The following is a 27,470-nucleotide window of genomic DNA, read 5'->3' as shown; positions in this document are numbered from 1 at the left end:
CTGACACTTCTAGGTGTATTGGAAAGTGTCCCCACGGGACACTGTGGTTCCTTTCTAATGACCCCCTAAATTATTAAGGTGTCCTGCTGGTGGGAGAGGTTCTAGCAGAGGACATGCTACCGGATTCACTTGAAAGTGTTGGATAGCAGCGGCACCCAGAATTCTTAACCAAAGCAAAGATTTGAGGAGTTGCCCACTAGAAAGCTTATTTTAAAGGCTGCCTCCCCCTTTTAAAGTGCTTGTAAAACGTCACCTATAGCCAGTGACATTACAAGCCTCATGATACAGATGAAGCAAATCCTACAAAAGTTGTACCTAATATATCTGCAGCCAGCTTGTCTCTGCATCTGTTCAAACAAGCTGTATAAATTCTGGATTTTTGAACTTCCAGAAAGCAGGGGGTGGGGAGCTGAAGTTACGATGCAGAGCCCAGTGAGCTGATTGGAGGAAAGGGACACCCCCCTGCACAGCACAACAGAACTGAGTCTGTCAATCACAGGTTGTGTGCAGGAGCTCCCTCCCCTGTCACCTTTTTACCCGTTTGGTGTCAGCAAAACTTGTCAAAAGTGACATGTAGGAAATTCATCATTGAGTTTCTAGAGCGGTTACTCATGGTTTGTACTGTGGGGCCAGCCTGTAATGTTTGCTTTGGTCACTGGAGATACTGTTAGGTGCTCACCTTGCCATGTCATGCATGATGTAGTTGGCTTCAGGGCTGTGGTCAATTTTTAATTGGTTCCCAGACCCTGGGAATGACCATTGTAACCTGTCGCACCTGGATCACTAATTGGTTTAGCGACGTGGATGATGTAAGGCAGGGTTAACCCTGTGTACTATTCCGCTTCTAGGCTTTTACTAGCATAATCTGCACTGCCGAGCACATTATGTAGCTCTATAAACGGAGGATTTGGGGGTGTTCACTTTTATGGTAACTCCTGCCACTTTGTTGCGAATGTTTCTCAACTTGTACAATCTGGGTTTTTTGTTCTCCTCCTGTGCAGACTTGTCTCAGGAGGATAAGGTAACTGTCACGCTTCCTGAATGATGCCTTCCAGTTTTCCTTTTTTTACACTAAAAATGCACGCAGAATGTTTCTGCCCTCCTGCTGCCACCTTCTATAGCGGTACAGGAACATGTTCAGAAAAAGGGTTATAGCCACTCCTATATCTGGACATGCACAACCCCATCCATTCTGCACTCCATAACTGATTACACCCCCATCATTTGGCAATGTGGCTTATGGGCACCAAGGAGCTGGGGCACAGGCCTAAATGGTATGCGTCCTGCATGACTCGAACCATCACTTGGCATGCTTGCTGTTTCCTTTGTACAGGAGCTATGTTTTATTGTGACAATGCTCCCATTATCTTGACTCTGGCTCCCTCTCAGGAATACAGCCTGTCTTACAAAAGCAGATTTTACTCCAACTATGTCTGCATTCTTTGGAAACCAAAGTTTCTAGAAGTGCCCAGAGTTTTCCAGAGGCCAGAAGATATATTTTACCTAATCTAGTTCAGGATTCGGAAACGCAACCTTCTTTCCTTGCAGATATTGTGGAGTAAAGTGTGTATCTACCGTAACTTAATTTTTTTTTGTAGCAGAGGTTGCAGAAAAAAAAAAACGCAGAGGGCAATTTCAAGAGATACAAGCTGAGGTTTTATGCCAAATACCCTCTACTGTGGATACTGTGACACAATGCCTGCTAGTTTTTGCCAACAATCCTCTGACTCTCCACAGCCTAAACAAACACCTAGGGACACTAAAAACTGGCTTAATCCAGAAACTTTTCCTAAACGGTCTTTCAGGACAGCACTTGAAAGTAGCTTCTCCCACAAACGCTGCATTCAAGTTTCTGTAAAAAAAAAAAAAAAAAAAAAAAAAAATCCTCCAGCCTGTCTGTTTTCTTTTAGGGAATTGTGGGGTTTGTTACCACTCAGATGCTGTCCTGGTATGAGACTTTCTTGTTTGACCACCCCAGCATCCCTTCTGATGGGTAGGGGCTGTTCCAGGGACCCATCCCTCCAGTGCTCACGACGAGCCTGTTCAGCTGCAGGTATTCACTCCCCAGGGCCAGCCGCTGTGGTGGGAGCGTTAACCTGCGTGGGGTGTGGGGTTTTTTTTTTTTTTTTTTTGTTTTTTTTTAATCTGGAGAACCTAGGCCTGGCTCTGGAACTTTCAAAAGTCGAATCTAGTTCCTTTTTGTTACCTAGTCAGGGCACCAGAAGCGGAGTTCTCTTGGATCTAGTGGAAGAGATTATCAGGTGGGCAGAGGTAAATTTAGTTTCTCGAATAGCTATGCATTTGAAGGGACATTTAAACCAGGTCACTCACTGTCAGCAGACATTAGGTGCAAGAATCAGAAGGTTTTCGAGAGATTATCAGTCAGATGTGGTATTCCCCAGGTACCAGTCCTAATAATCTGTGCACTGTAAAAGTTTCCCCCTGCAGCAGCTGGAAAAACCATGCCCCCAGGCAGATATCAAATGTCTCATAAAACAGCACGTATTCCCCAGGTAGACCTATATGCAAAAGATCTGGGGTGTACCCCACCTACAACTCTAGATCATTCATAAAATATGCCACTTATCGCCACCCTCTGGACACACTCCTGCAACCAGTTTTCCATCCAGGTACATACGATCTCATAAATGCCAAAACATCAATTTGTAAATTAGGCATTTGTGGGTTACTGTATCAAATTCATTTGTGAAATCCAGATACACTACATCCACAGGCCTGCTTCTATCTAAATTACAACTCATCACCTCATAGAATGTTAATGTTGGTCTGGCAAGAATGGTGCTTCATAAATCGTTATCACTATTGATACTATTTTTTTTGTTTTTGGTTTTTTTTTTTTTTTGTTTTTTTGTTTTTTTTTTTTTTTTTTTCCCCCATCAGCAAATCCTTGGCTATGGTCCCTTATTTCTTTCAGAAGTATGTCCTGTCCCTTTTTTGAATATTGGTACTATGCTTATTTTATGCTGGTCAGCTGGTACCATTCCAATCAGTAAGCTGTCCTTAAAAATTAGGAACAATGCTCTGGTGATGGTCTGGTGGTCATAGCTATGTTCTTTGAGAAACCTTGTGTGTAAGCAATCTGGTCATGGTGATCTTATTCACGTTAACTTTTTCTAGTAGTCTTCTTTTGTATAAAAAAAATTCAATATACTTTTTAATATTGTGGTCTTTATTTTCATTTATATACACTGAGGAGAATGTATTTAATACAGTTGCCTTCTCTGTTGCTTGTGACCAACTTTCCCTGATCTCCTTTTGGGTCCAATATGTTCTGACATGGCACGTCCCCACTCGCTGCCTATAAAAGCAATCCATCAGCTAATAAGCTACTGAGATGGCTTTTACATTGTAGGGAATAGCTAGCTGAAAGAAAAATCTGTAGGCATCCTCCAGATATCTAAACCCGAAGTCCATGATGTTGTGCGGGTGGGAAATGGTTACTTTTTTTTTTTTTTTTTTTTTTTTTTTTTAACCCTTGCAGACCCTGCCCCTTCTGCAAGCTATTGTTGCCATGTCCATTTGCCAGACTATTGCTAACTGGACAGGACATATGAATAGAAGACCTAAGCCTGCCTTTGAGGACCCTGCTCTTAGAACAGTTATGGCTGATGCTATCTGCATTGTTTGTGTTGATGGTCTAGACAGAATGGGATTCATCAAGTCTCTAGAATGTTTCATCTTTGTGCATATGCACAGGATTCTGTGGCTAAAAGCCTGGTCTGCTGAATTTGCTTGTGTAAAAAGCTGCTACGCATGCTTTTTGGGGGTGGAACGCCTATTTGTTAAATAGATCTAAGTCACTAGGAAAAAGGCCTTTTACCCCACAAGAAGCTAAAGTGTCTTACTGTTTTTTATGGCTACTACTTCTCAGTGAAAAGTTTATTTTCACTCTCCCCAGATGTCTACTTTCAAACCAAGGCTTGGCACCTCCTTTCATCCCAAGGCCCTCAGTTAATCCAAGCCTGCCAAAAGCCCTCCTAACAATGAAGGGTTGCCTCCACTTCTAGGAATGGGCGACATCTGTTGGTGTCTGCACCAGTCTGAACCTCTGGGTCTGGTATGGAAGGTAAAGTGAGGCGAGGTAGAGAAACTATTTTGTACCCTTTTTTGAAATTACAATCTGCCAGCTTAGAAAAAATGACTATTTATTGACCACCTTGCACCAACTTTACACATAAGGTTTGTTTCTTTCAAAAGGTTTAAAGGTTTCTATTCAAACCTAGCCAGTCACAAAACCAAATTGAGGGCATCCTCCCAGTACTGGACCTAGTTCAGATGGTATCACCCAGATCTGTCATTGCAGGTTCAAGATGAGAGGAGTTTTTGGCATCAGACCTACAAGATGTCTACACATACCCACTTTCCCATATAATTTTTTTTTTTTTTTTTTTTCAGATATTTGTGTTCTCCTCTGCACTCAGAGTACTCACAAATGCTTTCCATGCTTCTGGCTCCAGAATTCCAGAAATGTGTTGCCTACCAATCCCTCATCGGGGCTTTTTTTTTTTTTTTTTTTTCTCCCCTCAGGGAGTTTCTTATATAAATCTCCCAATTTGACCTGTTGCGCCAAGTTGAAATGGGATTGTCCTAGTAGCCTTTACAGTTTTACATTTAAAAAAAAGTGTGCGCTGTCCCCTTGAGACCCCTTTCACACTGAGGCGATTTGCAGGCTGTATTGCGCTAAAAATACCGCCTGCAAACCGCCCCTAAACAGCCTCCGCTGTTTGTTCAGTGTGAAAGCCCGAGGGCTTTCACACTGAAGCGGTGCGCTGGCAGGACGGTGAAAAAGTCCTGCAAACCGCTTCTTTGGAGCGGTGAAGGAGCGGTGTATTCACCGCTCCTAAACCACTCCTGCCCATTGAAATCAATGGGACAGCGCGGCTATACCACGGCTATAGCCGCGCTGTACGAGGGATTTTAACCCTTTTTCGGCCGCCAGCGGGGGTTAAAACCGCACCGCTAGCGGCCAAATACCGCTGCAAGAACGACGGTACAGCAGCGCTAAAAATAGCGCTGTTGTACCGCCGACGCCCCCACCGCCCCAGTGTGAAAGGGGCCTAAGTGAGAGAATATTTGCAACTTAATACGCATTATTTAATGAAACCTAAATTGGTGCACATTGATGAAAACCTGATTATATGCCCCTATCAAATCTATACAAAAAACACAATTAATAACCATGATTAATCAGAAAATGTGTCATTACAAAAGATACAGCAGTGTTGTCCCCACAGCAGGAAAGCACCCCTTAGCCCTTACTCCAAGTAGCGCTCATGCAAACGTACAGTGGGGAAAATAATTTTGATCCCCCTGCAGATTTTGTAAGCTTGCCCACTTACAAAGAAATGATCTATAATTTTTATCATAGATGTATTTCAAATGATAGAGACAGAATATCAACCAAAAAATCCAGAAAAAAACCACATGATACAAATGTTAGAGTTGCAGTTCATTGATTAAAATAAGTATTTGATCCCCACGCAAAACATGCCTTAGTACTTGGAGAAACCCTTGTTGGCAATCGGAGATAAGATGTTTCTTGTTAGTGACCAGGTTTGCACACATCTCAGGAGGGTTTTTAGTTTTTTTTTTTTTTTTTTTTTTTTTTTTTTTTTTTAGAGCTTCTCTAAGGTTTCTTGGCTGTTGCTTGGCAACTCGAAGCTTTAGCTTCTTCCTTAAATTTTCTATAGGATTAAGGTCTGGAGACTGGTGAGGCCACTCCATGACCTTAACCACTTGCCTACCAGGCCAATTCTGACATTTCTCTCCTACACGTAAAAATCAAAATTTTTTTTTTTGTTAGAAAATGACAGAACCCCAAACATTATATATTTTTTTTTTTTTTTTTTTTTTTTTTTAGCAAAGACCCTAGAGAATACATCTGTGGTCATTGCAGCTTTTTATCTCGCACATTATTTGTTATTTTTTTTTTGGGGGGGGGGGGGAGAGAGAAACAGTTTTGTGCTTTTAAAAAAAAAAAAAAAAAAAACAAATTAGCCCAATGTTTTTGCATAATGTGAAAGATGAAGTTACGCTGAGTAAATAGATACCTAACTTGTCACGCTTCAAAATTGCACACGCTCGTGGAATGGAGCCAAATTTCGCTATTTAAAAATCCCCATAGGCGACGCTTTAAATTTTTTTTTTTTTTTTTTTTTTTTTTTTTTTTACTGGTTTCATGTTTTGAGTTAGAGGAGGTCTAGGACCAAAATTATTGCTCTTGCTCCATCATTCGCGTTGATACCTCACATGTGTGGTTTGAACACAGTTTTCATATGTGGGCGGGACTTGCGTATGCAGTCCTTTCTGTGTGCAAGCTCACGGGGACAGGGGCGCTTTAAAAATGTGTTTTTGTTTTTTTTTTTTTTTTTTTTTGTTTTACTTTAACTTGACCCCCCCACCCCCACCAAATTTTTTTTGATCACTTTTGTAATGTAAACATCCCTTCTAATAGGAATATGGCATGATCAGTCCTCTTTACAGTGAGATATGGGGTCAATAAGATCCCAGGCTGGGAAGCCTGGAAAAAAAAAAAACACTATCACCGCTTCCCAGCCAAAGCGGCACCATTTTTTTGAATAGAGGCCGGGCGTGACATCATAACAACATCTCCCCTGGCCTCTGACCGTTCATAGACACTGGAAAGCTCTATTCTGAACATCCAGGGCCGGCGGATCCTGTGTCCAACTCATCGATCGTATCGGTGCGTCGGTAGAAGCACCAGAGGGGGGGAGAGGGAAGGGGACAGCCATTATGATCATTCTTATGGTGCACAGATTCAACGGCTCTAAAAGACGATATCTGAATGATGCCTGTAGCTACAGGCATCATTCAGATATCCCCGCTCGAAGCCGAGGACGTCATTTGGTGTACGGCGGGCGGTATGTTTTGGGTCATTGTGATGACGGTATGTTTTGGGTCATTGTGATGCTGGAAGACCCATCAATGACCCATCTTTAGTGTTCTGGCTGAGGGAAGAAGGTTCTCATCCAAGATTTTACAATACATGGGCCCCATCCATTGGCCCCTCAATGTGGCAAAGTCGGTCTGTACCTTTAGCAGAGAAACGGCCCCAACGCATAATGTTTCCACCTCTGTGCTTGACTGTAGGGATGGTGTTCTTGGGGTCATAGTCAGCATTTTTCTTCAAACACGGTGAGTCCCCCTCAAAGGCACATGTACAGTCATGCCAATGAACATCTAAATGATTCAGAGAAGGATTGGGAGAAAGTGCTGTGGTCAGATGAGACCAAAATTGAGACCCTTGGCATTAAATCGACTCACCGTGTTTGGAGGGACCAATGGATGGGGCCATGTATTGTAAAATCTTAGATGAGAACCTTCTTCCCTCAGCCAGAACACTGAAAATGGGTCTTCCAGCATAATGACCCAAAACATACCGCTAGGGCAACAAAGGAGTGGCTCAAGAAGAAGCACATTAAGGTCATGGCTAGCCAGTCTCCAGACCTTAATCTATAGAAAACTTATTGAGGGAGCTTAAACTTGGCGTTGCCAAGAGACAGCCAAGAAACCTTTAAGGATTTATAGAAGATTTGTCAAGAATGGACCAAAATCCCTCCAGAGATGTGCAAACCTGGTCACCAACTACGAGAAACGTCTTACCTCTGCTTGCCAACAAGGATTTCTCCAAGTACTAAGTAATGTTTTGCGTGGGGATCAAATACTTATTTCTCATTCGTTCATTGACACACAGCCTTCTTTATTCATAACGATAGGGTTATATCGCCTCCACAGGAGTAGGACTAGGCAGAACAAAAAACACTTGGCCACTCCCATGGGCTGTCCTCAGTCAGTGTATATAACCCCCTCCCTGCTCTAGGTATTCAGTTTTTTTTTTTCTGCCTAGTCAGGACTTAGTATACTGCTGGGATCGCTAGTCCTGGGAATTTTTGTTTGATTTTTCACCGGGAAAAAAAAAAAACAATCAACTGCCAGGCTGCGCGACGGACTGGACACTTGGTCCAGGGGTCACCGCAGTCTGGCCAGCGAGCACATGCAGACTGCAGCTATGCACTAGGTCAGCTGCGACAAACAGTTAAACGCCTCGTGAGGTTGCATACAACCTGGCCTGCGTCGAAGCGTTCCTCATGGCCGACAGCCCCCCACTTTGGTGGCGAGGAGGATCTGTCCGGGAGCATTAAGTAGAGGTAAGTAGTCCCCTCCTCTCCTTCCCTGGAGTGGTGTGGGACGCAGGTACTCCCTGGGGTGGTTGGTCCCTCAGGGGTTCTCCTACCCCCCTCCTTTCCTGGGCGAGGCCGAGGCTTCCGGCCTAGGGACACACACCCCCCCCCCCCCCCCCCCCCCGACTTTTTGGTGTAGCGCTTGGGCAGATAGCCTAGTATAGGGCACTCCTGCCCTCCCCACCTCCCCTGTTGAACAATCCTATCTGTCTTGCACTTGTTACATCTGTGCGGGAACCTTTCAAGATGGGGGGATGCAGTGGCAGGGAGGGCCGGTACCCTCTTGGATAGAACAGTCTTGCGTGGCGAAAATCTTGTGCTCACTCTCATGCAGACTGGGAGTGTCCAAAGGTACCCCTTTGGGGAGTCCCCCCTACAGGAGGGGACTGTTATACCAGTAGTGACCCCCTTGGTCTCTAGGCTGCTAGAGGCAACCATGGCTCCGATGGAGGAATCTCTGGCTTCTAAGGGCCCAGCTGGCATACCTGGAGGGGCAGCAGAATTCCCCTGCATTTGCTGCTTGGGGACCTATTGGGTAGGCGCTGCGGTTTGTCTGCTATGCCTCTTGGCCACAGTTCCCCTGGCTGCTGAGTCTGTTGCCTCAGTGGTGCTTAGACATGTATTTTGGGGGGCTACTCTGACTTCATGTCGCGTCTTGAGTTTTTTTCCGGTTGTGCTTCTCCAGTTTGTTGCTTCCAATGGCCATCTGTCACCAGACTGCTTGCTGTTCTCTGCGGGGGGCTGGGCAAACCCATTGCTGCAGAGTGTGACTGTCCCGGTTCTGACTTCTAAGACGTCACAAACGCTTAGGCATTCTGTTATGTGCCCGGCTCCAGCACTTCCTCCATCTGCTGTGGGTACGGAGCTTTATAGGCGCGTGGTGTGATCCTTTGATCTGGCCGCCACTCCTCGGGTGTTCACGAGGTGTTGGCCCCAGATCTGGCATGGTTACGTCAGTGTGGGTTGATGGTCCTGGGCTGCCTGGGTAATCTTCTTTGCCGAATTCTCGATTACCCCGAGGAGCAACGTAGTTCCTTTACAGACTTTCTCTGATATCAGTTGGATCTGAGCCTGACCGGGCTTCAGATCTGGCCAGCGTGTTTCTTTCCCTGGACAGATTCCAGAAGTGGCATGCGGCGTTTTTTCATTTACTATCTGGCAGGTGGGCTCCTCTGCGGATCTACATGTGGGTGTTGCGTCTGATGGTATCTACCCTTTTTTTTGAGGCAAGTTCATTTGCACAGTGCCATGTAGGCTCCCTTCGGGGAGGTCCTGGCATAATAGGACAAATACCCAAGGTCTCTAAATAATCTGATCGGACAGACCAATACCGGTCTGTCCGGGTGAGGAGATGTCCTGGGACTGAGCTCGGCTCGGGGTCATTGGACATTAGTGGAATCCGGACTACCGGGTAATATCCCAGAACTTCAATTAATCAGACTAGGTCTGGATCATGGACAGCTTGACTTCAGGGGCCCCCAGTACGGATCCAGTCAGACAAGGCAACAGCGGTGGCTTATGTCCCTCACCAAGGTGGGCCAAAAAGGCTGTTGGCGACCCTGGCTGTTGCCAGTATCATCCTCTGGTGGGCAGAATGTCTAGTTCCGGCCCTTTCCAGCGAACGCATTCCAGGAGTGGAATGCTGTCAAACGGATACCTCAGTTGGCTAAGTTTGGGCCAAGGGTGGGCCTTTCTCTGGGCCGTGTGCCATCAAATTTGTCCTTGTTCCTTTTTAGGTGGCTTTGTTTCCAACCTCCCATTTTTATGGAGGGATGAGCAGGCCTGGAGTACCATAGAGAGCCAGGTGTCAGCCTGGGCGGTCTTCTTCAGCATCTCCTGGTCTCGCACTCCTTGGTGCATGCCTTTTTGTTCAAGGGGTTAGACGTCTGTTTCCACAGGGGCGGTTTCTTCAACCGCCGTGGAATCTGAACTTTGTGCTTTCGGTTCTCCAAAGGCCTCTCTATCTTTCTCTCAAAATATTCAGGAGGTTCTATTGCTTACGCTGTCTTGGAAGGTGGCCTCTTGGTGGCTATCACCTCTACTCGCAGGGTGTCGTAAATGGTGGTGTTATCTTGTCGTTCACCTTACCCAGGTTAAGGTGGTGCTTCATCCTTTTTTACATAGTTCCATCCTTGGATTTCCATTTGAATAAGGACATTGGGTTGGCTTCTTGTGTCCCTGGTCAGCACATCCGAAGGAATTGGCTTTATCTGGCCTAGATGTGTTTTGGGGGGATTCGGATGCATTTGCCAGCCACTGAGTCTGTTGGTCTGGATGGATCGGACAGATGTCTCTGGGCTATCCTGTCAGGGATCGGTTTCCTCCTTTCCTGGTTATGGTGCATTCTTCTCGGGCACTTAGTGCTTCTTGGGCCTTCTGTCATAAGGCAGCCACTGGTCGTCGGCGTACGTTTTCAAGTTCTACAAAGTGGATGGTTTGGCATCTGCGGATGCCTCTTTTGGCCACAAGTTTTTTGCAGGCTGCTGTTTAGAGGGTCTATTCCCTCTTAAGGGGGTATCGTTCATGCTGGGTTCCAGCTTGTCCTGAGTGAAGTCCCTGTTACCTGGTTGGCTCTTATATTAGCCTTGGGATTTTTGTTTTCCCACCCCTCATGTTGGCACTGATTTGGGATGCCCCTATTATGAATAAAGAAGGCTGTGTCTGTCAATGAACGAATGAGAAAATAGGATTTTTTTACTTTAAAATCTGTTGCTGAGTTAATTGACAGACACAGCACCCACCACTCTATGGAGTTGTTTTTTGATACTTCTATTACTGCTTGCTACTAAACTGAATACCTAGAGCAGGGAGGGGGTTATATACTGACTGAGGGCGGCCCATGGGAGTGGCCAAGTTTGTTTTTTTTTGTTTTTTTTTTTTGTTCTGTCTAGTCCTACTCCTCCGGAGGCGATTATAACCACCCTATCGTTATGAATAAAGACGACTGTCAATGAACTCAGAGAAGTGGGTTTTATGGTAAGTAAAAAATCCTATTTTTACTCGCTGAACTGCAACTCAACTTATAACTTTTTTTTTTTTTTTTTTTTTTTCCTGTGGTCAAACTTACAAAATCTGCAGGGGATCAAATTACCCCACTGTATATACAGTGGGTAAAATGAGTGTTGAACACATCACCGTTTTTTTTTCTAGGTAACTATTTCTAAAGGTGCTATTGACCTGAAATTTTCACCACATGTCAGTAACAACCTGTACAATCCATACATACAAAGAAACCAGAACAAATACATTCAGAAATGTAAGTATGGGTATTAAAATGGAATGACAGAGAAAGTTTTGAATGCCTGAAGAAAGGGAGGTGCAAAAAGGCATGGAAAGCGAAAACACCAGCTGAAATCTATCAGTAATTAGAAAGCAAGCCTGCCCCTGGTCAGTGCAAATTAATATCAGCTGGTTCAGTCTCAACTGATGGCATATAAAAAGGTGTCTCATTACTAAAGTGTCACACAAACCTCTCATGATGGGTAAAAGCAAAGAGCTCTCTCAACCTTTGAAACCTTATTGTTGCAAAATATACGGATCACATTGGTTACAGGATTTCTAAACTTGGACATTTCAGCAAGACAACGACCCCAAACACAAGACCAAGGAAACGCTCAGTTGGTTTCAAAGAGACAATAAAGCTGCTAGAATGGCCCAGCCAATCACCTGACTTGAATCCAATAGAAAATCTATGGAAAGCACTAAAGATCAGAGTTCATAGAGGCCATCAGAACCTTCAAGATTTGAAGACTGGAGGAATGGGGCAAAATTGCACCTGAGCAATGCATGCGACTAGTTTCTCTACAGGAGGCATCTTGAAGTGGTCATTACCAACAAAGGCTTTTGCACAAAGTATTAAATTTTCACTTGGCGCGATATAGATATATATAGATATATAGATATATAGATATATAGATAATTTTTTTTTTTTTTTTTCTGTGTCATTTCATTTTTATTACACATGCCTTTTTTAGTTTTATAACTTGTTTTGGAAAAGATATTGGAACAAGCGGTGTACAAGACCAAACGCACAGCTGCAGGACTAACACGCCTGTACGTGATGACACTCTAGTTCCGACATGTTTCTCCATAATGGTCGTTCTCTGGATTTGGAGGTTGCAATCGCGTTGGGCAGAGCTAGACTGCAATGTCCTCATACAGGCATGCTGGTTGGGTCCTTTCTTTTGGTCTTGCACACCGCTTGTTCTAATCTATATATCTATATCTATATATTATTATTGTTTATTATTATTATTATTATTATTATTATTATTATTATTATTATTATTATTATCTTACTACACTGAGTCTTCTCGTGTGTGATTGCTGGAGAGCACTGCTTGGAGCAAGGGCTAAGGCATGCTTTCCTGCTGTGGGGACAAGACTGCTGTATCGTATTGACCATGTCACGGAGCTATCTGGAGGTCTAATGGTGGAAAGATGATGCACATGTGACCGCTGTAATTGGAGATCATTCCTGTTTGGTAAGGGGCCCTATTGCTTGAAGCACTTTATGCACTGGAGCACCTTTTTTATAAAATCTAAGCACGGAGCTTTTTGATTGCACAAACCTCATGGACTTTTTTGATGGTTATCGTGCTTTTTTTTTTTTTTTTTTTTTTTTTTTTTTTTATGGAGTTATAGGGGCATATGATCATGTTTCATGTTTGATCATGAGTATTTGTAAATTTTCTTTAACTTAAGAGGACAGCGCATTCGACTGAGCTGTCTTTTTTTTTTTTTTTTTTTTTTTTTTTTTTTTTGTCCGGGATCCTTATCCTTGTTTTTCTTGTGGGCCTGTTGGCAGTTCTGTCTTGCTATGTTGCCCACCCCTCAGTCTATGCTTTGGGTACATCCCATGGTTTAGAAAAGTCCTCTGCTGTAGGATTAAGATGTAAGGAATGACTCGCCTGTAAATTTCTTATCTTCCCTCTGTTTTGATCACTACTTGCTGCATGCTAAACTGGAGTCTCACTGAGAGGGTGGGGTTATAGTGTGTTTGGTTGTGTTTTGTGTCCCCCCCCCCCCCCCCCCCTTTCTCCCTGCGTGTGATTTTGTGCTCTGTACTGTTATAGTGATATTAAATGGAACACATCAATGCACAAATATCTTAACTGTGGTATGATTTCAAGATTTGAGACACTTCTGTTTGTTTTGCATAAGGGAGCTATTCTTCAGCAGCACCGAAAACCACCTTCTACGCGCAAAGATTTTAGAGCTGATTTTCCTTAATAGCTGTGAGTCTATGCCCCCTCGAGACCTACCACTTTCTTTATGCAAAATTCTGCACTTCATTGGCAATTCCACACTGCTGCTGGAGAACCAGGTGAGTGTGAATTCATTAATTTGATTAGAGCTGTAGCTCAATGGTTCTCAACCTGAGTCCTCAATGCCATGTTTTGGGCATTCCTCTTGGATAACATAGCTGTACAAAATACCAAGCCATTGACTGATTTTAAAGCACCTTTGCAAGATAAAGGAAAACCTACAAACATGGCCTGTTGTGGGTACTTGAGGACTGAGGTTAAGAACCACTGCTGTTTTAGACTAATGGCCTTAAACGTTGAAACTATTTTATATCAAAATTTGTGAAATTCTTTTTTTTTTTTTTTTTTTTTTTTTTTTTTCTATGCCTGTTCGCCAAAAACTTAGAATCCCTTCAGACATTCTGATAGTGAACACGTGCATAAATATTATATATGTGAAAAAAGTGTCTGTATCTCTCAGCAAATCCACTTGGAGGTGCAGTCGCTGTAGCTCTGAGTGGAAGCTCTGATGATTTTATCATCCAATCATGTGCAAGCTAAATTTGCTTTTTTTTTATTTTTTTTTTTTTTATTTTCCTTGCATGTCCCCCTCAGATCTACAGCGACTGCACTTGAAAGTGCACACAATATGGGAGAATATATTTCGCTTGTTATCCAATGACTTGTATTGACGTTCTGCTACTTGATGCAAGGTACTATTGGATATTTAAACTTGTCACCCACATTTTGCATTCCAGGAGCCAGATGTAGAGGTCATATGGTTGATTTACTTTGCAAGGGAATTTGCCCCAGAACTTAGAATTCTGCAGAGCTTCACCTTATTTGCTATCAAGTGGTCATCAAAGCTGCTTTTATTTTTCTTGCATGTGATTGGTGTTCTTTGAAAAATGACCTTCACAAAGCTCTGAGGCCACTTTACTTTATAAAATGAACAGCCTATTAGCCTTTTGTGAATTGATCTCCATATCTACACCACTTGGTAACATTTTAAGATAAAAAAAACCCACTTTTCTACAGCGAGGGTAAAAAAAAAGTATTTGATCCCATGCTGATTTTGTACGTTTTCCCACTGACAAACGATCAGTCTAAACATTTTAGTGGTAGGTTTATTTTAACAGTGAGACAGAATAACCAAAAAATCCAGAAACACATTTCAAAAAAGTTATAAATTGATTTGCATTTTAATGAGTGAAATAAGTATTTGACCCCTACACAAAACATGACGTACTTGGTGGCAAAATCCTTGTTAGCAATCAGAGGTCAGATGTTTCTCGTAGTTGGCGACCAGGTTTGCACACATCTCAGGTGGGATTTTGTCCCACTTTGCAGATCCTCTAAGTCATTAAGGTTTTGAGGTTGTTTGGTAACCCAAACCTTCAGCTTCCACCACATATTTTCTATAGGATAAAGGTCTGGAGACTGGCTGGCTAGGCCACTCTGGGACCTTTTAATTTGCTTCTTCCCGAGCCACTCATTTGTTGCCTTGGCCGTGTGTTTTGGGTCATTGTCATGCTGGAGTACCCATCCATGACCCATTTTTAGTGCCCTGGCTGAGGGAAGGAGGTTCTCACCCAAGATTGGACGGTGCATGGCCCCGTCCATCATCCCTTCTTGATACGGTGAAGTTGTCCTGTCCCCTTAGCAGTAAAAAATGCCCCCAAAGCATAATGTTTCCACCTCCATGTTTGATGGTCTTGAGGTCATAGGCAGCATTCCTCCTACTCCAAACACTGAGTTGAGTTGATGCCAAAGAGCTTGGTCTCGTCTGACCACCACGCTTTCACCCAGGTCTCCTCTGAATCTTTCATATGTTCATTAGCAAACTTCAGGCGGGCCTGTACGTGTGCTTTCTTGAGCAGGGGGGCCTTGTGGGCGCTGCAGGATTTCAGTCCTTCACGTTTTTGTTTTTTGTTTTTTTGTTTTTTCCTGGTGACTATGGTCCCAGCGGCCTTGAGATCATTGACAAGATTCTCCCATCTACTTTAGGGCTGATTCCTTACTGTTCTCATAATCATTAAAACGCCATGAGGTGAGATCTTGCGTGGAGCCCTAGACCAAGGGAGATTGACAGGTTATTTTGTGTTTCTTTCATTTGCGAATAATCGCACCAACTGTTGTTGTCTTTCACCAAGCTGCTTGGCAATGGTCTTGTAGCCCATTCCAGCCTTGTGGAGGTCTACAATCTTGTCTGACATTCTTGGACAGCTGGTGAAATGGTCTTGGCCATGGTGGAGTGATGTGTGTGTGTGTGTGTGGTGTGTGGTTGGTTTTTTTTTTTTTTTTTTAATACAGGTAACAAGCTGAGATTAGGCGCACTACCTTTTTAAGAGTGCTCCTAATTTCAGCTCATAACCTGTATAGAAGACCCCTGGGAGCCAGAAATCTTGCTGATAGGGGATCAAATACTTATTTCACTCATTAAAATACAAATCTATTTAACTTTTTTGAAATGCATTTTTTTTTTTTTTTTTTTTTTTGTTCGGTCTCGCTGTTAAAATAAACCTACCATTAAAATTTATAGACTGATCATTTCTTGTCAGTGGGCAAATGTACAAAATCAGCAGGGGGTCATATTCATTCACCCCACCCCCCCTTGTACATTCAGCCGGCCCATACATGGTTCAAATCTTGTCCGGTTCAGCAGGAACCGGTTAAGATTCAAACCATTCCAGGCTGAGTGTACAAAGTTGATCAACTTTGGTACAACTAGCCTGCTGGATTTTCTTGTGATTTTTAGCTCTGGTGGCTGCTATAGCTGCTAGCAATAATCATGGGCTTTTCTGTCAATAGTGTTGACAGGTGAATCATCAATTGTCTTCTCTCAGCAAGGGTGGGCAGTGGAAGCATTTTCCCTTGTCAACAGTCTGTTGATGGGGGGGGAACCATGCAAATTTCTTTGCATGAAAATTTGCACTGTGTATGCCCGCCCTAAGTTCAACAGTGTAAATGCTGGCCATACATGAATAGAAAATCATTCCTCAAACGTTCGGAATTTTAAAAACTGTTCGTGCGATAATGCCATCATTGTATCAATAGATGTAGCCCAATTATCAACATATCGATAACCTAAACGGTAGCTTTTTCACTGCTCGATTACACGATCTGGGGTTATATTTTAACATGCACATGTGCTTTAGGTTTGTTCAAACTATTTTCGATCGATTCCACTACTAATATTACTAAAATTTTCGTTCCGGCGCAAAAAAAATGGATTTTTAAAACCGCTTACCTGTAAAATCCTTTTCTTGGAGTACATCACGGGACACAGAGCACCATAAGAATGACTATGTGGGTTATATGCTTACCTTTAGGTGAATGGACACTGGCAACCAATAGTTAGACGGTTCCTCCCATATAACCCCTCCTATACCAGAAGTACCTCAGGTTTGTAGCAAGCAATGACGATCCCAGAAAGAGGGGAGGGACCTCTGTCCCGTGATGTACTCCAAGAAAGGAATTTTACAGGTAAGCGGTTTTAAAAATCCATTTTTCTTTATCGTACATCACGGGACACAGAGCACCATAATGACTGTGGGATGTCCTAAAGCAATGCACCTGAGGGGGGGGGGCACATTATCCCTAAGCCCAACAAGCCTGAGGCTATAAAGCTGCCTGCAACATGCTGTGGCCAAAAACAGCCTCTTTTTGAGATCTCACATCCACCTGGTAAAACCTGGTGAACGTATGAACTGAAGACCAAGTGGCCGCTTTGCAAACCTGAGCCATAGATACCTGTTGGCGTACTGCCCATGATGCACTAATCCCTCTAGTGGAGTGTGCTTTTAGATCCCGAGGTGGAACCCTGCGCTTTAATCCATACGCCTGGATAATAGTCTGACGAATCCACCTGGATATAGTTGAACTTGTTGCCAGCTGTCCTTTTTTTAGGACCCTCGGGCAAGACGAAAAAAGTCAGTCTTCCGAAAGGAAGCTGACATTTCCAAGTACACTTTTATCGCCCTCACCACATCCAGTGAGTGAAGCGACCTTTCCTCCCTAGTCCTAGGGTTTGGAAAAAAGGACGGTAAAATGATATCCTGATTCAAATGAAATTTGGAAACCACCTTCGGTAGAAAATCTGGACAAGAGCGCATGACCACTCTGTCCTGATGAAGAATCATAAAAGGTTCTTTGCAAGAAAGGGCGGCCAATTCTGACACCCTTCTAGCTGATGTTATAGCCACCAAAAAAATTATTTTCTGGTCAATAGGACCAAAGGAACATGCCTAATAGGTTCAAAGGGTTGACTCTGTAAGGCTGACTGTACCAAATTTAGGTCCCAGGGACATAAAGGTGGTTTAAGCGGCAGCCTCAGGTGTGCTACTCCCTTGACACAGGTTCGCACCAAAGAATGGGATGCAATTGGTCTTTGGAAAAACGATAAGGCTGAAATGTGTCCTTTAATTGTCCCTAAAGTGAGCTGTAAGTCTACTCCTGCTTGAAGAAAGGCGAGAACTCTTCCAATCGTATACCTACGAGGGTTCCATTTTCTTTCCTCACACCAAGAAATGTATGACTTCCAGACTCTATAATAGATAAACGCTAGAAAGTCAGTTTCTAGAGCTATCAAAGTTGACAAGACTGAACCCATAATACCACGGTCTTTCAATAGTCTGGTCTCAATAGCCAGGCCATCAAATTCAGCAACCTTAAAGGATGGAATATGGGCCCTTGCAACAGGTCTGGACGGCAAGGAAGGACCAATGGGTCCCCTACTGCCAACTTCACAATCTCCGAGTACCAGGACCTCCGGGGCCACACTGGAGCCACTAAGATCACCGGCTTTCATTCCTCCTGTATTCTGCGTAGTAAGTGTGGCTGAATTTGGATCGAAGGGAAGGCATATATCAGAGAATACTGATCCCAAGGAACTACTAATGCGTCTATCCCGACAGCCAGCGGATCCTTGGTCCTGGATACAAAGCTGTCCAGCTTGACATTGAATCTGGATGCTAGCAGATCCACATCTGGGGTCCCCCAGTATTGGCAGATCTGTAGAAAAACCTTGGGATGCAGGGACCATTCCCTGGTAACAATTTCTGGCGACTTAGGAAATCCGCCTGCCAATTTTCCACCCCCGGAATAAACACTGCCGACAAACGGCACATGTTTTTCTGCCCAAGTCAATATATGATCTACTTCTCTTTGGGCTGCCCGACTCCTGGTACCTCCCTCGTGGTTGATATGCCACCACCGTGGAGTTGTCGGACTGGACTCTGACAGGAAGACCCTGCAATCTGGATGTCCAGAATCGCAGAGCCAGACGAGCTGCCCGAATCTCCAATAGATTGATGGGCAGGGTCCTTTGTCTGTGACCATATTCCCTGAACAGACGCTTCCTCTAGGACTGCTCCCCAACCGAGAAGACTGGCGTCCGTGGTTTTGACCTTCCAGGCTACCGGTGGGAAAGATTTCCCTCTTCGTGTTGCTGGTTCTTAACCACCAGGAGAGGTTCCATAGAACCGTAAGCTGATCCAGGGTTCGAGCTGACTTGTCCCAGGCCTTTAGAATACTGTTCTGGAACACTCTGGAGTGGAACTGCGCATATGGCACTGCGCTGAAGGATGACACCATCTTGCCTAGTAACCTCATGCACAGCCGAATAGGTGTTAGTTCTTTTTTCACCTTCTGTACAAGTTCCACTATGGAGGCAACCTTTAAGGGAGGAAGAAACACCTTTTCTTGGGCGGTGTCCAAGACCAGACCCAGATACACCAAGGCTTGGGTCGGACAAAGAGCTGACTTGTCCATATTTAGCATCCAACCTAGGCGTTGTAAAACCCGTACTGTCCTTGACGCGTTTTGAACCAGTATGGGGCGAGAGCATTCCCTTAGAAGATCGTCCAGATATCCTACTATGGAGATTTTAGGGAAGCCAACACCGGGGCCAGAATCTTTGTAAAAACCCTGGGGGCCGTGGCCAGACCGAAAGATAGTGCCACAAATTGGAAATGACTGCCCTCTACAGCGAAGCGTAAGAACCTTTGATGTGGACCGATCGGCACATGAAGGTAAGCGTCCCTGATATCTATGGATGCTAAATAGTCTCCCTTTCTCAGGGATTTTATTATTGAACTAACCGACTCCATGCAGAAGGATCGGACGTCTACAAAGAAGTTGAGAGCCTTGAGGTCCAAAATGGGCCTTACTTTCCCATTTGGTTTCGGCACGGTAAATAGGTTTAAGTAAAACCCCTTGAATCTTTCCTCGTGCGGAACCTTTACAATTACGCCCTGCATCAGCAGATGGTGTAAAGCTAGGAATAGGCATCTTTTCTCTGGATCCAATGGAACCCTCAAGTACAGAAACCGATTCGGGGGGATCTCCCGGAACTCTATTCTGTAACCGTATTTTACCATGGAAATGACCCATCTGTCTTGAACCAGTTCTTCCCAGGCCTCCCCAAACAGCCCAAGCCTGCCCCCCACCCGTGAGAGCGGGGGCGTCCCTTCACAAGGTAGACTTGGAGTTGGGTTTGGGTGTCTTTTGGGTCCAGGGTTTCTTCTGACCCTGGGGTCTTTTAAACCCAGGCGGCTGAGGCCGTCGATACCACTTAGGGGAAGAAGCACCAGGTCCTGGAGCATTAGGAATTTTAGAAGAGGGTTGCTTCCCCTTCTTTTTGATAGGGAGCAGGGAACTCTTTCCTCCAGAGATCTTTTGGATATATTTATCCAGATCCTCGCCAAACAAGCACTCTCCATGGAATGGAAAAGCTGCGAGTAGCCTTTTTTACATGGCGTCTCAGCAGACCAGTTCTTTAGCCACAGGACTCTACGCGTATAAATCGACAGTAACGCAAAACGAGACATCTGTTGGATTGAGTCTTTCAATGCGTCCACTGCAAAACATAAGCAATCTCCGATAACAACTCGGCAGATTCCTCCTGGCAAGGTATGTTCTTTACCAACCTTTTATTTCAATCTTATTTTATTGAGAAAGGAAAAATATACAGTATACAGTTATGTCATACAAAAACACAAAGAATAGGAATAGACATCATTGCGATACTGGTAACATATCATGTTTTAAACCATTTTGTGAGCTTTTATTGATTTAGTTTGATATTTAAGCCTGCGTAGCTATACCGTCTAAGCTGATTAAAGTGCAGGTGAGCACCACTATCCACTCAACGAGTGGCGTCCACCTATTGCAAACAAGCTAGGGCTATTGTTGCTGTGCTAAATGTATTTTCTCTGATGGGGAAGCTCAGTGTGTTGAGATTTAGAGAGTATGATTTAGGTGATCGTGTAGCGCTGTAACATAAGGGGAGAAAGGGAAAAAGAAGAGTAAGAATAGAGGGGACAAGGGAGTAAGGAATACAGATATTAAGAGAGAGACATTCCACTCTGGTCACACAGTTGCATTGGTGGAGTCCTCTGTAGCCCATGGAATAAATTCCGCGGAATAGCGGAAGACAGACCACGAGGTCCAGGTCTTGGAAAATTGTTCCTCCTTACCCGTTTCCTGCGACAATATCCGTTCCAGTCTATTAATTTGGTCCACTTCAATTGCCCAATCCCCCAGGGAAGGCATGCTTGTCGACTTCCAATGTCTGGGCAGAACCGTTCTAGCTGCCGCCAGAAAGTGATGCAGAATGTCTTTTTTGACCGATTTTAAGCGGGCTAGGGAGCATAGATAGCAGGGCCACCCCAGGAGAGGATGCAACTGAGGTCGCCATGAGTCTGCAGTACAAGTCGAGGATCTTTTGCCAGAACTTCCGCACAGGGGGGCACTCCCACCAAATGTGGAGTAAGGTTCCCTTTGATGACAAATAACGCCAGCAGGTAGCTGGGAGCGCCGGGTTTATCCAGCGTAATGTTGAGGGGCATCTATACCAACGGGTCAGTAATTTGAATCCCTTTTCTTGCAATTTGGAGGCTAAGGATATTTTGAGTCAGAATGAAGCACTTTTCCCAATCTACAGGTGAGATGGGGTGACCCAAATCTTCCCTCCAGGCCTGTGTGTATGGGGGGAGGTCAGTATTATAGATCATATGTATGAGAGAGTATAGTTGAGAGACCACATGCGTAGGAGGGTCAATCTGGAGCAGCATGTTCTCCAAGTCTGTTGTGTCAGTAAGTACATCAGGTAAGGATGGCAACGTTCGAATAAAAGATAGCACCTGTTGCCTCTGCAGCCAGTGCGTCGAGTATGGGAAGGTAGGCTGGAGGGAATGTCTTGAATCAGAAGAATCTGAACGCAGGACTTGGGCAAGTCGTCTGTGGTCCTTCTTGAACCAAGGGCCAAAACTCTCTACTTGTAGGGCCGGTGGAAAAGCCGGAGTTCCAAACAGTGGAGTCATGGGTCCTTTCAGAGGAGATGGGGTCTTGGAGGAATTCATTCGGGTCCAAATTTGTATAGTTTGTCGGGTGAGGTCGCTCAGGGGTAATCCCCCTTTTAGGAATGCAGTAGGCATCCACGGTAGTGCGCGGAGATCTATTGAATTGAGATGGCTCTCTATTTGTACCCATAATTTGGTGGAGGAATGATGGAACCAGTTAACTATACGTGTTAGTACTGCTGCTCTATAGTGTATATAGAGGCATCTGGAGCTCCAGCTCCACCGCGAATCTTGGGGAGCGATAGCGTCTCATAGCGTATCCGAGGACGAGCCCCCCCCCCCCCCCCCTTCCAGATAAAGGAGGAGAACAGTTGGCGGAGTTTCTTAAAGAACCAGGAGGGTATTGAAATGGGAATTGTCTGGAACAAATAAAGAAACTGAGGGAGGACATCCATTTTTAGAGCATTCACCCTGCCTAGCCACGATAGGCATTTTTCTTTCTCGAACATCACGGGACACAGAGCCACAGTAATTACTGATGGGTTATATAGGTATCACTGGTGATTGGACACTGGCACACCCTATCAGGAAGTTCAACCCCCTATATAATCCCTCCCCCTTGAAGGGATACCTCAGTTTTTACGCCAGTGTCTTAGGTGATGGACGTGTAAAGATGTGCTGAGCTCCAAAGGGAATATCCTAAGATCCTATACTGGGGCAAGCCAGGCGAACCGGATCCATTCAAAGTGTCTGTCTTTTCATGGCCGAATTGAATGGTACCCGGGCCTCGTGTCCGAAGAAACGAGGTTTTACCCGTAATGCTTCTCTTTTTAGAGAGCTGGACCCCGCAGATCAGAAAATGGCTTTAAACTTCCTAATTTCTGGCGAGGTGCTTTACGGTCCCAGAACTGTTGGATCCCCCTACTGATGGGGGCCCCAGTCTGACGGTTTTTTCAAACGGAGCCCACCGTGAGAGGTGAAGATTGGGTCTGTGTAAAAATGCATGCTATGCCTATTGTGACCACCGGGGGCTGCCAAGAGCACAAACCTACACATGCTGACTGACTGTCTCAGGTGTTCAGTGCTGATTATGTCCCAGCATCTCAAAGCAGGCTGCAAGCAGGTAAGGTGGAAAGGGGGATTTCTCATGTTTGAATGTTCCCCCCAGGCTAGAGAGGGGCCACAGGGGTCTAGAAAGTGGTTATACCACCCGGGCTCTGCGGCCTAATGGCCACCATCTCTGAAGATAGCCGTTCAGGCAGATCTTGTTACCAGCCTGACCCCCCCCCCCCCCCCCATCCCCAGCCTTTTCTCCAGAAGCATGACAGGAGAGTCGGCAGTGCGGGAAGCGCTCGTTTTTTTCAAAACTCGATGGGGGGGGGGGGGGGCGGTAGAGGAGGGGGCGGGATGTCAGCACAGAGTGTTTACACTCCCACTCAGGCCAGCTGCAGGCTATTAAAGGCACTCTGTACAGGTGCACTCAGCCTTCTGAGAGACACAGAGCTGACGGTCGCATGTAAGGTGGGACACAGGCATTCTCCTAGGCAGGAGAAGTAACACCAGACTGAGCATTGGGTAGCAAGGCTTTTAGCCAGACTACATCGCTCAGCGGGCAGTGTTCATTTGTATACCTCACACCTTGTTGCTTTGCACTATGGGTAGAAGAGGTTCAAGCACCCCAGGAACCAGAGACACTAGGGGATCTCGTTCAGGTTCTGAGGGCCCCCTGTCGGCAGCATCCTCCCCCCCCCCCCCCCCTAAAGATGGGCCAGGGACGGCTAGCCAGGGAGAGCCATCGGGGTCAGGGGCTACACCTGCTTCTGGCACTTCAGCCCCTGTATATATTACACAAGAGGTTTTTTTCCTCAACCATTAATGGTCTAGAGGAAAGATTAATGGCCGTGATTACGTCTTCACTCAGTGGAAGAAAACGCACTAGGCTTTCCTCTGTTCCCCAAGACCCTCAGACAGAGGAGCTCTGGGATAAAGGAGATGAATCCCTTTCAGAGGATCGGGATGGGATGGATGATTCCTCTTCGGAGGATTCAGGTGGAGAGGGACCCTCTGCGACTTCCCAAGAGGAGAAAGTCTTAGTGCAGATCCTCACTGGATTGGTCCGCTCCGCATTTAAGTTGCCCATACCTGAAACTGCTAAAGAATCCTCTTCTGCTTTGGGGTCACTGAAACCTTTCCAAGCAGCACATGCTTTTCCTGTTCATACTTTACTTGAAAAGCTTATTTATTCTGAGTGGGATCACCCAGACAAACGTTTTTTCTGCCGAGAAAGTTTTCAACACTTTATCCGATGGAAGAAAAGTTTATTAAAATGTGGGGAATACCGGCTATTGATGCCGCCATTTCCTCCGTAAATAATAGCCTGACTTGTCCTGTAGACAATGCTCAGATGCTCAGGGATCCTGTAGATAAAAGGATGGAATCCCTATTGAAGGATGTTTTCTCCTTAGCAGGATCAGTGGCCCAACCTGCAGTAGCAGCGATTGGAGTCTGTCAATACTTAAGAGACCATGTTAAGCAGGTCATCAAAGTATTACCTGAACAGCAGGCCCAGGGGTTTGCTAACCTTCCAGCGGCCTTATGCTTTGTGGTTGACGCCATTAGAGATTCTATCGTGCAAACCTCCCGTCTTTCACTGGGGTTGGTGCATATACGTAGAATCCTATGGTTGAAAAATTGGTCAGCCGAAGCACCATTTAAGAAGCTACTGGCTGGGTTTCCATTTCGTGGTGCAAGGTTGTTTGGAGAGGACTTGGATAACTATATCAAGAGAATCTCTTGTGGGAAAAGCACTCTTACCTGTCAAGAAGAGTAAGCGTCCCTCTTTCAAACGGACTCTTTCCCCAGCGCCGGGGGCTTCAGCCTCCAGGCAGTCTCGACGGCCGCCTCCATCGGGGTCCAGAGACAAGAGTCAACCCCAGGGACAAAAAGTCCTGGGGAAAGAAGCCTACTAGGCAAAAAACTAAGACCTCTGCATGAGGGGGCGCCCCCGCTCACTCGAGTGGGGGGAAGACTGCGACAGTTCTCAGAGCTCTGGCACGAGGACTTCCAGGACAGATGGGTAGTCTCCACGGTAACCTTAGGGTACAAGCTGGAGTTTCAGGAATTCCCTTCTCCTCGGTTCCTCAGATCAAATGTTCCCAGAGACCCAGAGAAGAAGCAGTCGCTCCTTCTAGCGTTAGAGCAACTGTTGTCGCAGGAGGTCATTATGATAGTTCCCGCAAAGGACCAGGGATTGGGCTTCTATTCCAACCTTTTTACGGTCCAAAAGCCAAATGGGGATGTCAGGCCCATTTTGGACTTAAGGGATCTGAACCGATTCCTAAGGATTCAATCCTTCCGCATGGAATCAATTCGAACAGTAGTTCCCACCCTGCAGGGAGGAGAATTTCTGGCATCAATAGACATCAGAGATGCATATCTGCATGTGCCCATTTTTCCTGCTCATCAGAAGTTTCTGCGCTTCGAGGTAGGAGGGCGCCATTTCCAGTTTGTGGCTCTGCCTTTTGGGATAGCCACTGCACCTCGAGTGTTCACAAAGATCTTGGCTCCTCCTCTGGCCAGATTAAGGGCTCAGGGTATAGCTGTCATAGCATACCTAGACAAACTGCTCTTGATAGACCGGTCGGTAGCCTCTTTGAATGGAAACTTGAGGACCACGGTCAGGTATCTAGAACACCTGGGTTGGATCCTCAACTTAGAAAAGTCTTTCCTAAAACCAGTAAGAAGACTGGAGTATTTAGGTCTGATTATAGATACAAGCCAGGAGAAAATATTTCTACCCCAGGCAAAGATCACTGCTTTGAGAGAGCTGATTCTGACAGTAAGGACCAAGAAGGGTCCCTCAGTCCGCCTTTGTATGAGGCTACTCATAAGATGGTGTCTTCATTCGAAGCAGTTCCCTATGCTCAGTTTCACTCAAGAATGCTGCAACACAGTATTCTGTCGACCTGGAACAAGAAGGTTCAGGCATTAGACTTTCCGATGCACCTGTCGCATGCGGTGCGTCAGAGCCTCAATTGGTGGCTCATACCCGAAAACCTGCAGAAGGGGAAATCCTTTCTACCGGTTACCTGGATGGTGGTAACAGATGCCAGTCTGTCAGGTTGGGGAGCAGTTCTGGAACAGGCTGCGGTCCAAGGGGTATGGTCCAAGACAGAGAGGACCTTACCCATCAACATTCTGGAGATCCGGGCGATACATCTAGCTCTAAAAGCCTGGACTATCAGGCTACAGGGTTGTCCGGTCAGGATCCAGTCCGACAATGCCACAGCAGTGGCTTATGTCAATCATCAGGGAGGCACCCGGAGCCGAGCTGCTCAAAAAGAGGTGAACCAGATCTTAGTCTGGGCAGAGATGCATGTGCCATGCATATCGGCAGTTTTCATCCCGGGAATAGAGAGAGAATTGGCAGGCGGACTATCTAAGTCGCCAGCAGTTACTTCCAGGGGAATGGTCTCTGCATCCCGACGTCTTTTGGGCCATATGCCAAAGATGGGGGGGTTCCAGATGTAGATCTCTTTGCATCCCAATTCAACAAAAAGACAGATTTGTGGCAAGGACAAAAGATCCTCTTGCATGCGGGACGGATGCGTTGGTGATTCCGTGGCATCGGTTCTCACGGATTTACGCATTCCCGCCTATTCTGCTACTACCACGACTCCTTCGCAGGATCAGGCAGGAAAGGAAGTCGGTACTTCTGGTGGCCCCCGCTTGGCCCAGAAGGACTTGGTATGCAGAAATAGTAAGGATGACGGTGGGTTCCCCGTGGACCCTACCGGTACGCCCAGACCTGTTATCTCAGGGTCCAGTGTTCCATCCTGCCTTACAAACGCTAAATTTGACGGTTTGGCTATTAAGACCCACGTTCTGAAGAGTCGTGGGCTCTCAGGTCCTGTCATATCTACCTTGATTAATGCAAGCAAGCCAGCTTCCAGGATGATTTATCATAGAGTCTGGAAGGCTTATATAACCTGGTGTGAATCCAGAGGTTGGCATCCCAGGAAATATGTCATAGGTAGAATCCTTGATTTTCTACAGATGGGATTAGAGATGAAGCTGGCCTTGAGTACCATCAAGGGCCAGGTTTCTGCTTTATCAGTATTTCAGCGGCCACTTGCTTCGCATTCTTTGGTCCGAAACTTTATGCAGGGGGTGATGCGTCTTAATCCTCCGGTTAAAGCGCCCCTAAACCCCTGGGACTTGAATTTGGTCCTGGCTGTGTTACAGAAACAGCCTTTTGAACCAATAAGTCAGATTCCTTTGGTCTTGTTGACAAGGAAATTTTTCTGGTGGCCATCTCGTCTGCTAGAGTATCAGAATTAGCAGCTCTTTCCTGGAAGGAGCCTTATTTGATTATACACAAGGATAGAGTGGTACTACGCCCTCATCCTAGTTTTTTACCGAAGGTGGTTTCTGATTTTCATTTAAACCAAGACATTGTTCTACCTTCCTTTTTTCCAGATCCCTGTTCTCCGGAAGAGAGATCTCTACATTCGTTGGATGTAGTAAGAGCAGTTAAGGCCTATCTAGGGGCAACTACTCAGATCCGCAAGACGGATGTTTTGTTTGTGCTGCCAGAGGGTCCCAATAGAGGACAGGCAGCGTCAAAAGCTACCATTTCTAAATGGATTCGACAGTTGATCATTCAAGCTTACGGTTTGAAACAGAAGATTCCTCCGTTT

General features: G+C 45.4%; 1 protein-coding gene across 4 annotated transcripts in view; it reads left to right on the top strand.

The window, feature by feature from the left end:
• Nucleotides 1-27,470, top strand: part of SIMC1 (SUMO interacting motifs containing 1) — a 138,611-nt gene that overhangs the window by 67,501 nt on the left and 43,640 nt on the right. For all 4 annotated transcript variants that reach the window (XM_073620540.1, XM_073620538.1, XM_073620537.1 and 1 more), the window contains one exon: nucleotides 13,386-13,548. In XM_073620540.1, the coding sequence (XP_073476641.1) occupies nucleotides 13,386-13,548 (163 nt within the window). The remainder of the gene's footprint in view (nucleotides 1-13,385; nucleotides 13,549-27,470) is intronic.

Source organism: Aquarana catesbeiana, linkage group LG03 (assembly GCF_042186555.1).
Source record: "Aquarana catesbeiana isolate 2022-GZ linkage group LG03, ASM4218655v1, whole genome shotgun sequence".
Lineage (NCBI taxonomy): Eukaryota > Metazoa > Chordata > Amphibia > Anura > Ranidae > Aquarana > Aquarana catesbeiana.
The sequence above is the reverse complement of the archived record's forward strand: the minus strand, read 5'-3'. Positions and strand labels throughout refer to the sequence as shown.